Source organism: Cariama cristata, unplaced genomic scaffold, assembly GCF_000690535.1.
Source record: "Cariama cristata isolate BGI_N322 unplaced genomic scaffold, ASM69053v1 scaffold16226, whole genome shotgun sequence".
Lineage (NCBI taxonomy): Eukaryota > Metazoa > Chordata > Aves > Cariamiformes > Cariamidae > Cariama > Cariama cristata.
In genome coordinates, this window is record NW_009621746.1 from 36,578 (window position 1) to 47,906 (window position 11,329).

The 11,329-nt window shown below is 38.0% G+C and overlaps 1 protein-coding gene across 1 annotated transcript in view; it reads left to right on the forward strand.

Moving 5' to 3' along the window:
- Positions 1 to 551: 551 nt before the first annotated feature.
- LOC104163183 (TNF receptor-associated factor 3-like) overlaps positions 552 to 11,329 on the forward strand; it is a gene marked incomplete at its 3' end in the record, with an annotated part of 20,923 nt that continues 10,145 nt past the window's right edge. Inside the window, exons 1-4 of the mRNA XM_009702093.1 lie at positions 552 to 814; positions 3,842 to 3,893; positions 6,173 to 6,277; positions 7,178 to 7,345. Coding sequence (XP_009700395.1) covers positions 573 to 814; positions 3,842 to 3,893; positions 6,173 to 6,277; positions 7,178 to 7,345 — 567 coding nt within the window. The remainder of the gene's footprint in view (positions 815 to 3,841; positions 3,894 to 6,172; positions 6,278 to 7,177; positions 7,346 to 11,329) is intronic.

Genomic DNA, 11,329 nt, shown 5'->3' on the forward strand with positions numbered 1-11,329 from the left:
AACCAGACTTAAAGCAGCATGTCTTACACTTTGCTATTGCATGGGATAGACAGGAGAAGTTGGCAGTGGAGCTGCATAGACTCCAAATAACCTGTATAGTACTCTAGCGGTTGTGTGCTTTTTACAGTAGCATCTGAGTAGTATCTTGCATGGTACTGTACCAGTGCACCTTCTCCACCACACCTCTTGCTGCTTCCGCTAATGATACACCTTCAATACTAAGGACACTTTTCAGAGAGAGAAAGATATGGAAGAACACACGCTCTATTCTTTGTTCCTAGAGTGATGCCCATAATTAACTAACGCTTTGCGTTCAGGAGTAGGTTTTAATTCTTGACCTTCTAGAGCTTTTGGAAAATGTAGAATATTTTACAGTTTTGCTCTGCTTAATATACTTAAGCAGTTATGTATGTATCACATTCACATGATGTGTGGACACACATCTGTTCTTAGTGCTTTCTGGTTTTACATAATCTCTCAGAGATGCTGTATTTGTTTTATTTAAATGGAAAAAGAGATCTTCATTTGTTAGAAGTTTTCTCATTTTTACTTCACAGAAGCTATCTTAGAGCATGGACACCAGTAAGAAGACAGAACCCCCTTTATCTGTAGAAATGGTACAACAAAGGGCCAATCCTGATCGCAGTCCTTCGGCATCGATTTATGTTCCAGAGCAAGGTGGCTACAAAGAGAAATTTGTAAATGCTGTGGAAGATAAGTATAAATGTGAAAAATGTCACCTCATCTTATGCAATCCTAAACAGACTGAATGTGGACACAGATTCTGTGAGACCTGCATAAATGCCTTGCTAAGGTATGTTTTTTATTGTGATGGAACATGTTGATACCTTTAAATCTTGAGAACTGCTGAAAATAGTGTGAACACCGTTGTAGTTTTAGGAATACATTAAGTTAATGCTGTGGCTCGAAGCAGCCTTCCACTTGTTGCTTGCTTGATTATTTGTTATCCATATGCTGGTGCAAACATTTGTGTTCTACTCTGGGTCACGATGAGACATCTAAGCTTTGCATCAATATTGTTGAAATGGTTGTTAAAGTAGTTTAATCCCATGTAGCAATCAGTTAGGTAAGAATTTCATTGCCTGTGGAGCCTAGACTGAGTAGCCATTTCACTTGACTGCTAACATGGCTAGTTTGGTGTAGAATACGCTTAGTAAATTGTGGCTATATGTGGAAGTGAGCTGCAGCGGCTTCTTAGAGTGATGGTGCCTAACTTAGCTGTGGACCCAGCCTTAACAGTTGAGTGGTGGGACACTTGGATAAATGTAACTGCTTGTAGACTTTCTTTCTCTGTAACGCTTCTAGCTGTATGTCCTGGGGCTTGTATGTTTTGTGGATTCCAGGAGGGTCAGGAAGGCTGGCTTCTCTATTACTGAGATGTTTGGGCCAGAATGCTGAGTGGGTGAGTGAATGTTATAGACGTAAAATGAATGCTGAGAGATGCAATCTTTCCCAATCTAGGTAAGAATAAGAGGGCAGTCATTCAAGGAGTATCTAGATTTTAAGAAGTATCTTCGCAGCAGTAGAAGTATGTTTCTTTGCCTCTCAACTTCAATGCATTGCTACTGATTATATTGAGCAGTGTGATTTCAAAACTTGGTCTAATGTTTGAAGACAATTCTGCAAGCTTTAATCTCCTGGGGTAAATAAGCAGACAATACTTCCATTTACTACTGGGAAAGCAGAGACACAGAAGAGATTGAGCTCACTGGATGTTGCACACTGGACTACTAAAAGAGAGAGGATTTGACTTTAGAAGGTCTTGCTAATCTCCTATTTACTTTTTGTGACCATCCTGACTCTAGGTATTAGTTTATATTTCACTTGGAAATACTGTAAGCTCAGGTAGATAAGAATCAGGAGTACATGCAGCATGGCAAAAGAGATTGGAGGATATTACATTATTCTGTCTCATGATAAAGAGTAACCTCTGTACTGGGCAAATATAAGGACCCATAGCTCACTAATCCACTCTTGTAGGTTTTGTTAAAACAACAACAAAAAAGCCCCACCAACTTTTCTTTCAGTACACACTTTCAGATGAGCTGTACTTTGTATTTAAGAAATGCAGTTACTTCTTTCTGAATATATGTTTTTGGAAGACTCTTACATGGTTAATAACAGTGACTGCAGAAAGGCAAACACCTGCCACGCTTGGATGTGTGCAGATGGACAGAGCAGATCCTTAACAATCTAAGCAGTAACAATTCTGGCATTGCTGGAATCTGGGCAGTTTTACTTCCCTGCTGTGAGACATGCACATGTGCTTATTACAGTGCAACTGGGATATGTGTAATTTTACCTTCCTGACTTTCCAACCAATCTGTAATTGAAAAGGACACATGGGTAAGACCATCTACCACACTGCTCTTCCATTCAGATTTTTTCACTATATTTATGTGCTTGTTGCAAACAAATCCTTTAATAAAATTAAATTTACGAGTACTTTTTTTGAGAAATAAAAAATGTACCATAGAAGTAGAAGCAAAATAAGTTTACATTGTTTCTGTATTTGGCACAAAAAATTTTCATTCAGTGTTGATATGCTGCTGCACACACACACACTGATTATATGCTAGCAGCTTCTGTTCCAGGGTTATTTGAGGACAAAGAATTGGGAGTCAGTGTAGATAACATGGTAAAGATGTCTGCTCAGTATGCAGCAGTGGTTTAAAAGAGCAAGTGGGATGCTTGAGTGATTTCACTAAGAGCGAGGAAAGCATGACATTGTATTAAACACTGTATGCCCTCAAATAGATTAGTTTCCCCTTTTTTTTTTTCTTTTTTACGTAAGAAAAATATTACAGATATTGAAGCTGCAAGGTAGTGAAGATGCTCAGAAATATGATGAGATACAGAGTGGTCAGTTCAAGGAGCAGAAGCCAGTGAGATGATTTGAAGTAACCATACTGATTATATAACATAATAGAACTTATTCAGCCTTGTACATTGATTTGCACTGCTGCTAGCAACCACAACTTATGTAGCCTGTCAGTGAGTTGCTTTATGAAAGAATTTACCTAGCTTTTACCTAGTGCTTTGCATTCATAGATCTTGGTGCTTTGCAAGGGAGATCAGTATGACTATCCCCATTTTACATGGGGAAAATGAGCTGAAAAAGAATAATGGGATTTACATTACAATACCTGGCAGGTCAGAGCCAGAAACAGATGTAGGAACTCAGGTTTCCTATGCTCCAGTTCAGTTTCTATTCAGTCTGCTCTGCTTCTCAACCTACCTGTTGTCTAAGAGTTCACAAGTTTGACAATTAGATTACCAAAACTGCTCCCTCCTTTATCTATCGCCCTGTAGCTAGGGTTTGTACCAGTTGCTAAAACCAGAACAGACTTGAAGGAGATGGACATAAATACTTTTTTAAAGGATGTATAATTGACTGTCAGAGAAAGTAAAGTAAAGTTTAATTAGGTGTTGTTTGAAAAAGGACTGGATAATTGAAGAGACAATATTTTGCCTGTTTGCACAGATAGATTGAGGTGTGACGAAAATTGTGGACCAGGTGCAGACTGTAAAATACAGAATGAATTTTGCTACCTTGAAAAAAAGTACTCCACACTTGTCTGGAGGCTTTGTGGTGGTCTTATTTCCTCGGGAATGCCAGATACTGTCCACTGAAAACTCAGTGTTCAAATATTTTTGAAATAACATCATGTTATCTCATTATAATTAACTATATCCACTTCTATTTTTTTTAAAATATATTGAATAATCAAACTAAGTAAAGCACCTCATAAATGGAAATTTTTGTACTCCAAAAATTTAGATGAGCTTAAATAGTTTTTCTGTTTTCTTTTCTCTCCAGTTCTTCTAGTCCAAAGTGTACAGCGTGTCAAGAAGGCATAGTAAAAGATAAGGTATCGTTAAAATTGTTTCTCATTCAGGAATACTGAATTGTGTGGCATACATAAGATGTGCTACTGCTTTGTGGTAATTATTTGATAAGCCTAATAAGCTACCCAAGGAAGCAAGTTTTGTTATAAAACCTAAACTGTGTATTTTATATAGGAAGACAGCTCATTTTTGCTGTTAACCACATGTTGTTTTCTACCATGTCAGCTTAATCCCTAATGATCCAACCAAGTGTCACATCTTGTCTTCATAGTTGGGAGGTGCAGCAACACATTGCAGTTGTCTTCCCATCAACCAGGAGGATAAGAAATACCGCATCTCCTGTACATGCAGAGATGTGACAGATCTAGGCAAACCTTACTCCTGACTTGGCTCCTGACCAGCATCTAGTGTTTCACTGATCTGTTTTTACAGTGTGTTGTTCTCTGAACCACACGGGAACCAGAACAGTGCGGAGTTATGGTAACTGTAATAGAATCCGATTCTTTTTATATGGATAAGTTGTTTCACTGATACCCTCTTAACTGTTTTTCACAGCAAAACTCTGTGTTACCTTTTGAAGGCTGAGGATAGAGAAAATTCTTTTTCACTTAGTCCATGGTTTATGCAGTTTTTACATTAGATTTTTCTAAAGTGCTTAGTAAATTCTTTGTGTTAGTAGTCTTTCCTGCCTAAATGAATACTTGTAATAGTAACCATTTTCAACAAGAGGTGGGTGGTTACATTAATCTCTCCTTGTCTTGACTCAAAGTAGCTGTCTGAACAGTGCTCAGCATAACAGGGCCCTCCAGAAGCTCAGACCAATAATCATGGTGCCTACTTTATTTGTCCTTTTAACTCTAACTTTCTAGCTCCCAATATGCATAAATATGTACATTTCTTACGGAACTTTGAATAACTCTAAAACAGAAGAAGGACAAGAAGGGCAATATATATTAAATACATGTTAGGCTAACTGTGCAAGTCAGTGATTTTCGTAAAACTGGAAACGTCTCTCTTCCCATAGAATGCTGATGTCTGAAATCACTGAAGAGCTTTTAGACAGTCTTGGAAAAACTGTTTAAAAATTGTCATCTTACCTTAACTTTAGTCAGCAAAACTGTGCCTAGAAACCCTGTGAATTACTCTGGAAAAATACTACAATACTGGCAATTGATACTCAGATGAGATTTGTTGATTCATTGCACTTCACATAAACTTTCACATCTGAAAAGTAAACAGAAATCAGTGACCTGTGTCAGATGAGATTGGATGAGAATGGTTGCAGTGTTTCCTTCTTCGCTGATACTGGAGATAGATTCATAGTCACTGTGGACATATCTGATCATAATCCCTTGTTGTCGTCAAATTTTAGCTTGCAGAACTGTTCTGTAAGTACAGTAACCCCGCAGTGTATGCAATATCACAGAACTCTGTCAGAGAAATAGTCATAGGTTGGGCTTCGTTCTTTGGTATTTCTTAATGGTCATGAAAGCAATTGCAAAATTACTAGAAGTTTTTATCCCTTTGTTTCGGACTTCAGAATGGTAGTAATGGTCTTCAATCCTTATCTCCAGTCCCTGCCCTTAGCAATGGGGCTTCTTGAGAGTGAGGTTGTGTTGTCTTTATCTTTTATGGGGTATCACCCAGAAAAGATGAAAAATCCAAGCCCCAAACTCTCTAACTTCTTGCAGTTCTATTACAGACAAAAAATGCTGGAAAGGCTTATAAGCATTGTAACAGAGATAGTTAAAGCCTGCTTATCTGTGAAATAATAAACCTCCTCCAGTGTAAGACCTTAGAAAATTTCTTTAATTAGGTGTTACCACTGAAGTGCAAGTAGACTTTCCAACTAACCAGTCCAGTCTAGTCATTGTGTGACTACCTTCCTTGCTGCACCACTGTGCTTTTTTTTGTCTTATAGTATTATGCCTAATACACCAGCTTCCCAAACAATGTAGAGAGTTCCAGCTTATGCTGGCCTATTATTGGCAAGCAAATAGCAAAAACTTTAGTCCTTTCTTGTACCTTTCCCTTTATTGTATTTGTAGTAAAAGTGAAACAGTAGCAGAGCATATGTCCAAATATTCTCTTCCACTGGACTGCTTCATAGCGGAGGAATCTCAGTGGTGTGCACATTCAAGAAAAATTGAATGGTAGGATTTTATTTCTGGCACATAATGCTAGAATTAAATGACACTGCTGTAGTCAAACTGCGTGGCTTCTGTTTTATTTGAACTTGCATGTTCTTGAATGGTTTTCAATTTCTAAAATGAAGTGAATATTTTTTTAATTATTTTTTCAGGTATTTAAAGATAATTGTTGCAGGAGAGAACTACTTGCCCTTCAAATATACTGCAGAAATGAAAACAAGGGCTGTAAAGAACAACTATCTTTGGGTCAATTACTGGTAAGTAATCTAACATAGTCATAAACTTCTTTTTGAGTTAAAGAATGAGAAGAAATCTTTCAAATTAAAACCCCAGCCCATTTCTTGACTTGCTCACTCTAGTGGTTAGTCTGATTTATAAATGTCAGAGTAGAGTTAAACTGTTTTGAAACTTGGCTTTTTGATGAGCTATAAGGAATTATAGTAAGAAATCATGTGATTGTGTGACACTAAAGCTCGGAAACGTAAATGCATGAAGCAAATGAGAACTGGAGGGAGAACTAAAATCAGGAAAAATCTTAACATGTACTTTACAAGTGTGAGAAATTTGAATTCCTTCTTGGTGTGTTTTTATTTACCTGTCTTAATCCTCTCATGTAAGTGGTGGTTTATGCGTGGAGTTAGACCTTTGGCTTCTCCAGACTTGTACAAAATAACCTGTAGCTTTGTTTTGTGAAGGCATAACATAGCAGTGATCCGGTAATTTAACAGTTTTAAGGTGTGGCTACATGGGAGTTTGTAGTGAGATGCACAGGTACTTGCTTTGAATGAGCAAGCTCAAGTTCTTAACTTAAAGCAGCATCTATGTTTATGTGGAATAATATACCTTGAAAAAGAATGCCTACCTTTTGTTTAAATAGCCTGTGTGGATTCTGGACTGTGTTAAAATGCTTTTAGTATAAAAGTAGCTCACATACATCTATAATACAGTGAAAGCTGCTGTCTAGGTAAAGGGAATCTAAAGTCAGAAATGTATACCTGAATAGACTTGTTAGGGTTTGCTCTTGCACAATGTAGTGCACAAAATAACTTTGCTTACTTTGGCTCTGAAGCTATGTAATGTGGGATATCTTCAAAGGATAGAAGACATGCACAAAACTTAGTTGGCTTGACTTTTTTTTTTTTTTCTTGATCTTTCAGATGCATTTGAAAACTGATTGTCAGTTTGAAGAACTCTCATGTCCTCGTGCTGATTGCAAAGAAAAAATACTGAGAAAAGATCTGCCAGACCATGTAGAGAAGACCTGTAAATACCGGGAGACAACCTGTAAATACTGTAAAAGCCAAGTCCCAATGATTATGTTGCAGGTGCAGTATTTTCTTGTGTATATAGAACAAGATTCCATACATTAATGTGGAGTAACTCTTTGTGTGTTTCTGTGTACCTACCAATAGAGTCTTGGCCTCTAAGCCAGAATTAGTAAGTCAAAAAAGCAAATAGGCTGACTTTCAAGACACATTTTTTAAAATTTTTTTTATTTTTCTGCAAAAACACCAGTTACTGCATTGACTGGGAAACATTTTCTTTTTCCTGATGTTTAGATACTGCATTTTAAAAAAGCTCAGATCCAGTGCATAATATTGATACTAAAGTAATTCTTGCTATTCATTTTTTATTTTGCTTAAATTGATATAATAAATGCAACTACCATGATAACAATTAAATTCAGTGGAGGAAAAGCATAAGCATAGCAATTGAGTGGAGAAGTAGCATCTTTCTATATAATCCTTCTTGGGTACTCCATGATCTGTGAGGAGAGGAGGAAACAATGTAAAAACAAATTGTGTCTTGGCAGAAGCAGCAATGGTAGATGACAGGCCTAGGCAGAGTTGTATGCTAAGAATAGCAGCAAGTAGGTTGTCTGATAAGCACCATGTTGTGAGTTAGAAGTATAGAGCAGAGGTTGAGAAAGTCATACTTACTTTACACATAGAATTGTAACTTGACTGTTTGCGTTATTTCACATTGAACTGTATTATGCTGATTCTCTCTTGCTGTAATTTTAACATTTTTCTTAAAAATTCTTTTTACATAGTTTCTATAGTTTGACAGTCTCAGATTTTGGACCTTTTTAGTGTACTAAGAGTGATAAGAATTTAATTTTTATTTGTGTTCTCATGTATTGTTTGGTAGGCAAAGTCTCACAATGACGAGAAGCATTCTTTGCTCAGAGATGTTACAAAAAGGCATAGGTAGAATGTCGCCAAGTTGTGTTTAGATCTCGCTTTCGATTATTTGAATGTATACTTGCAAGGGCTGATACTTTAATAATTGTGCATTACCTAGCATAAAGTGGCTGAGATGTGAAAATACACAGAGAAAATTAAGTTTACTCTGTGTTTATTCTTGCACATTCTGATACAGAGGTGAAACTGTATTTAGTTAGATTATGGATGCTGTTCTACCTGAATTTTCTTTACACTGGGAATTGATGTGAGGCAAAGTGTGATAGTAAAAAACGAGTAGTGGCTTAAGAGACAAAATCAGTGAGTATTAAATATGTATTGTACAAACTGGACTTCCATATCTAAGCAACATGCTCGCAGGTTCCTTGTAGGCAGTTTCTTTTTATAGGAGCAATGTAGTTAAATTTTTGAGAGTCTGAAATAATTCTTAAGTTTTGAGGAACATAGAACTCTGTTTTAGTTTAAGAGCTTTCTATTTTATGGGATGTTGATGGATTTAACATTTATGACATCTTTGAACTTAGCAGTAGCTTTCAAGATACTCAGAAGCTGAGACAAGTTTTAGTCTATCAGATTTTTAATTCACAGCGAGACCTATTTTAGATACTCATGTTGGAAGCAAGAATGACATATTACTCTGAAGTACAGAAAAGAGTGTTTGTAAATAAAGTAATTGTTCTCCAGGATCTTAAGTGGTGGAGTTCTGAGTTGCTTTAAGAGGTAATAGAATTGGCTTATCCAGAGAGCCAAAGAGGTTTGTTAAAATACAGTTTTATGTTGAGATGTTACTATTTTGATTGTATTAAAGTTGGTACCATTATTCGCTTGCCCTTAAAAGTCCTAAACAAATCTACATTTGTAAATCAGAACACTTCCAAGCAGTGTTACATGTTCTCATGTTATCATTGACTTATATGTTTCAGTACTTAAGAAAAGGACAGTTTTGCTTCCATGCTGCTTTAAGGGTGCAGAAAGCTCTGCAATTAGAACATTACCAATTGGCTGCTATTTTAATTTTTTTCTTTTACCTAGATTTTTTAAAGTTCAGTCATCAGATGGTTTTATTTGTTCTGGCCTGATAAAGACGTTACCTCATTGTACTTTGGTAATGAGAATCAGAAGCCTAATGAGACTGTACATTTGAAAGGCTCCTTTTGACTTCTCAAATGAGTTTTGTCATCCAGACCTTGAGTTCATCTCTAGCTTCTGTAGCCTAAAATTTTCTCTAATGTAATAATGATTGAAGCGGACCTCAGTGACTTGAACTGAAAATGGAGATAGAGGGAGTGTACCGAGAAAAAAGGTATGCAAATGGAAACAAAAATAATTTTACCGGAGTACGTATGGTTCATGTCTTCATAGAATCCCATGACCCGTGGGGTAGGAAATCCCCGTTGTTGGAGGCAGACTCTTTAGTTAGTAATGTTAGTACACTTTTTTTTAGATTGCATTTGTCTTGCCTGCACTGTCACTAGATGAGTTAACTTCTTAATTTCTTTTCTTTAGTTTAAACCATCTAAAAAGTTGGGCTTATTTTTGTCACAAAGCTACCTTTTTCCATCGTATAACTTCTGGCAGATAAAGATGGCACGTTGCTAAAACAGAAATTAGTAGCCTGAAATGTTTCTGAGTTACTGTATTTTCCTGTCGATAATCCACAAAACCACTGGGAAGCGCTTCTCCTATAAAATTGATGCTTGGGCAGTAGTATCATGATACAGATCTGGAAGGACAGCTTTGCTTAGTGCCTAGGCTCTTCACTGCCACCCTGGCCGCAAAAAGACTGTACCAGGCAGACCCTGCCAAGGCAATCTGGACTCTGCTCAGCAGTCCGAAATAAACCGAGCTGACTCGGTCAGCCACGGGGGAAGACATGAGACATTGTCATCTTGCTGCTTTGTCACTGCTCTGGAACCAGACATGTGCCTAATCTGGCACTGGCTTCACTGGGGAGCCATATTGACGTCCTGCCTTCCCCTCATCTGTGCCACGTGCCCTGCATGTGGTGTCACCCATGTTTTATGTGTTCTATGCTGCATTTGGATTTTGGTTTTGCGTGCTTGACTGTGTGAGTTTAGCTGGTCGGTAGGAAGAGGATTCTGCCACTGGAATGGGGTTACTCTGGTATATCCTGAAGTCATTGGAAAGGCTCCCCTTGGTTTCAGTGGGTGGGCCCTGGGATGGGGAGTGAGGAGAACTGGAGAGAGGGCTGAGAAGAAGTTGCATGTTGCCTTTTTATCATGAACTGAAAGTCAGTGTCATAGCTTTTGCCAGACAGTGTGGGTCAGTTAGAGAAGAGAGTAGAGGAATTGAAATTGGGGAATGAATGTTAGAGGGGAGTATTATTTTTCTAGTTCTGTAGTTGATAAACCATTAAAGACGTTTGTAGAGCAGTAGGCTCCTAAGACTGCATGGCAGTGTGTGATGTCTATCTTTAACATGGTTACAGATGTGTTCAGAATGAGGGGGGCCCAGGTCCAGTTGTGGGTCTGAGCAGAGATGGTCCTATGGGCCATTGCTTGTCGGAAGAGTACCACAGTCACCCTGACAGAGGTTATTCTGAGAGGTGTTGTCAGTCTGTTAGCATTGCTCCTGGTTGGGGACCCATGTCCTCGTGGGGAGGGATTGAAGCTAGCTCCTCACCCTCACATTTTGGGAGGCTGTCCCAGCCCTCTGGCTAAGGGACAACTTAAGCTTCCTTGCTTTCTGTTGTTGTGACTGTCTACACGTGCTGCACCAAGTGAACTAGTGTGAGTAAGGGTGGCAGGATAGACTTACTTCAGAGCAGCATACCTGATGGTCTGTTTTTAAAAGTGAGGAGGTATAGGTTTTCAAATATTTGCAGATTTATGACAGAGTTCTGAACCAAGTCCTTTCACGTCTCAGAGCTTGGGTCTCTTTTACATCTTGGTTTTGTTTCAAAAAGTGGACATCATTACTGAGTGAAAAGGGCATGCTATTAGTTCTTCCTTTTCTGACAGGCTTATAAATCTAGACCTTTGTTTCCTGTGCTTTTGCTAAATACCAGAAAGGAAACAGTTTGTTTCAAGTTGAATGGGACATGTCACTTGACATGAAACAATTCCTTCCCTGGCCCCCCCCACC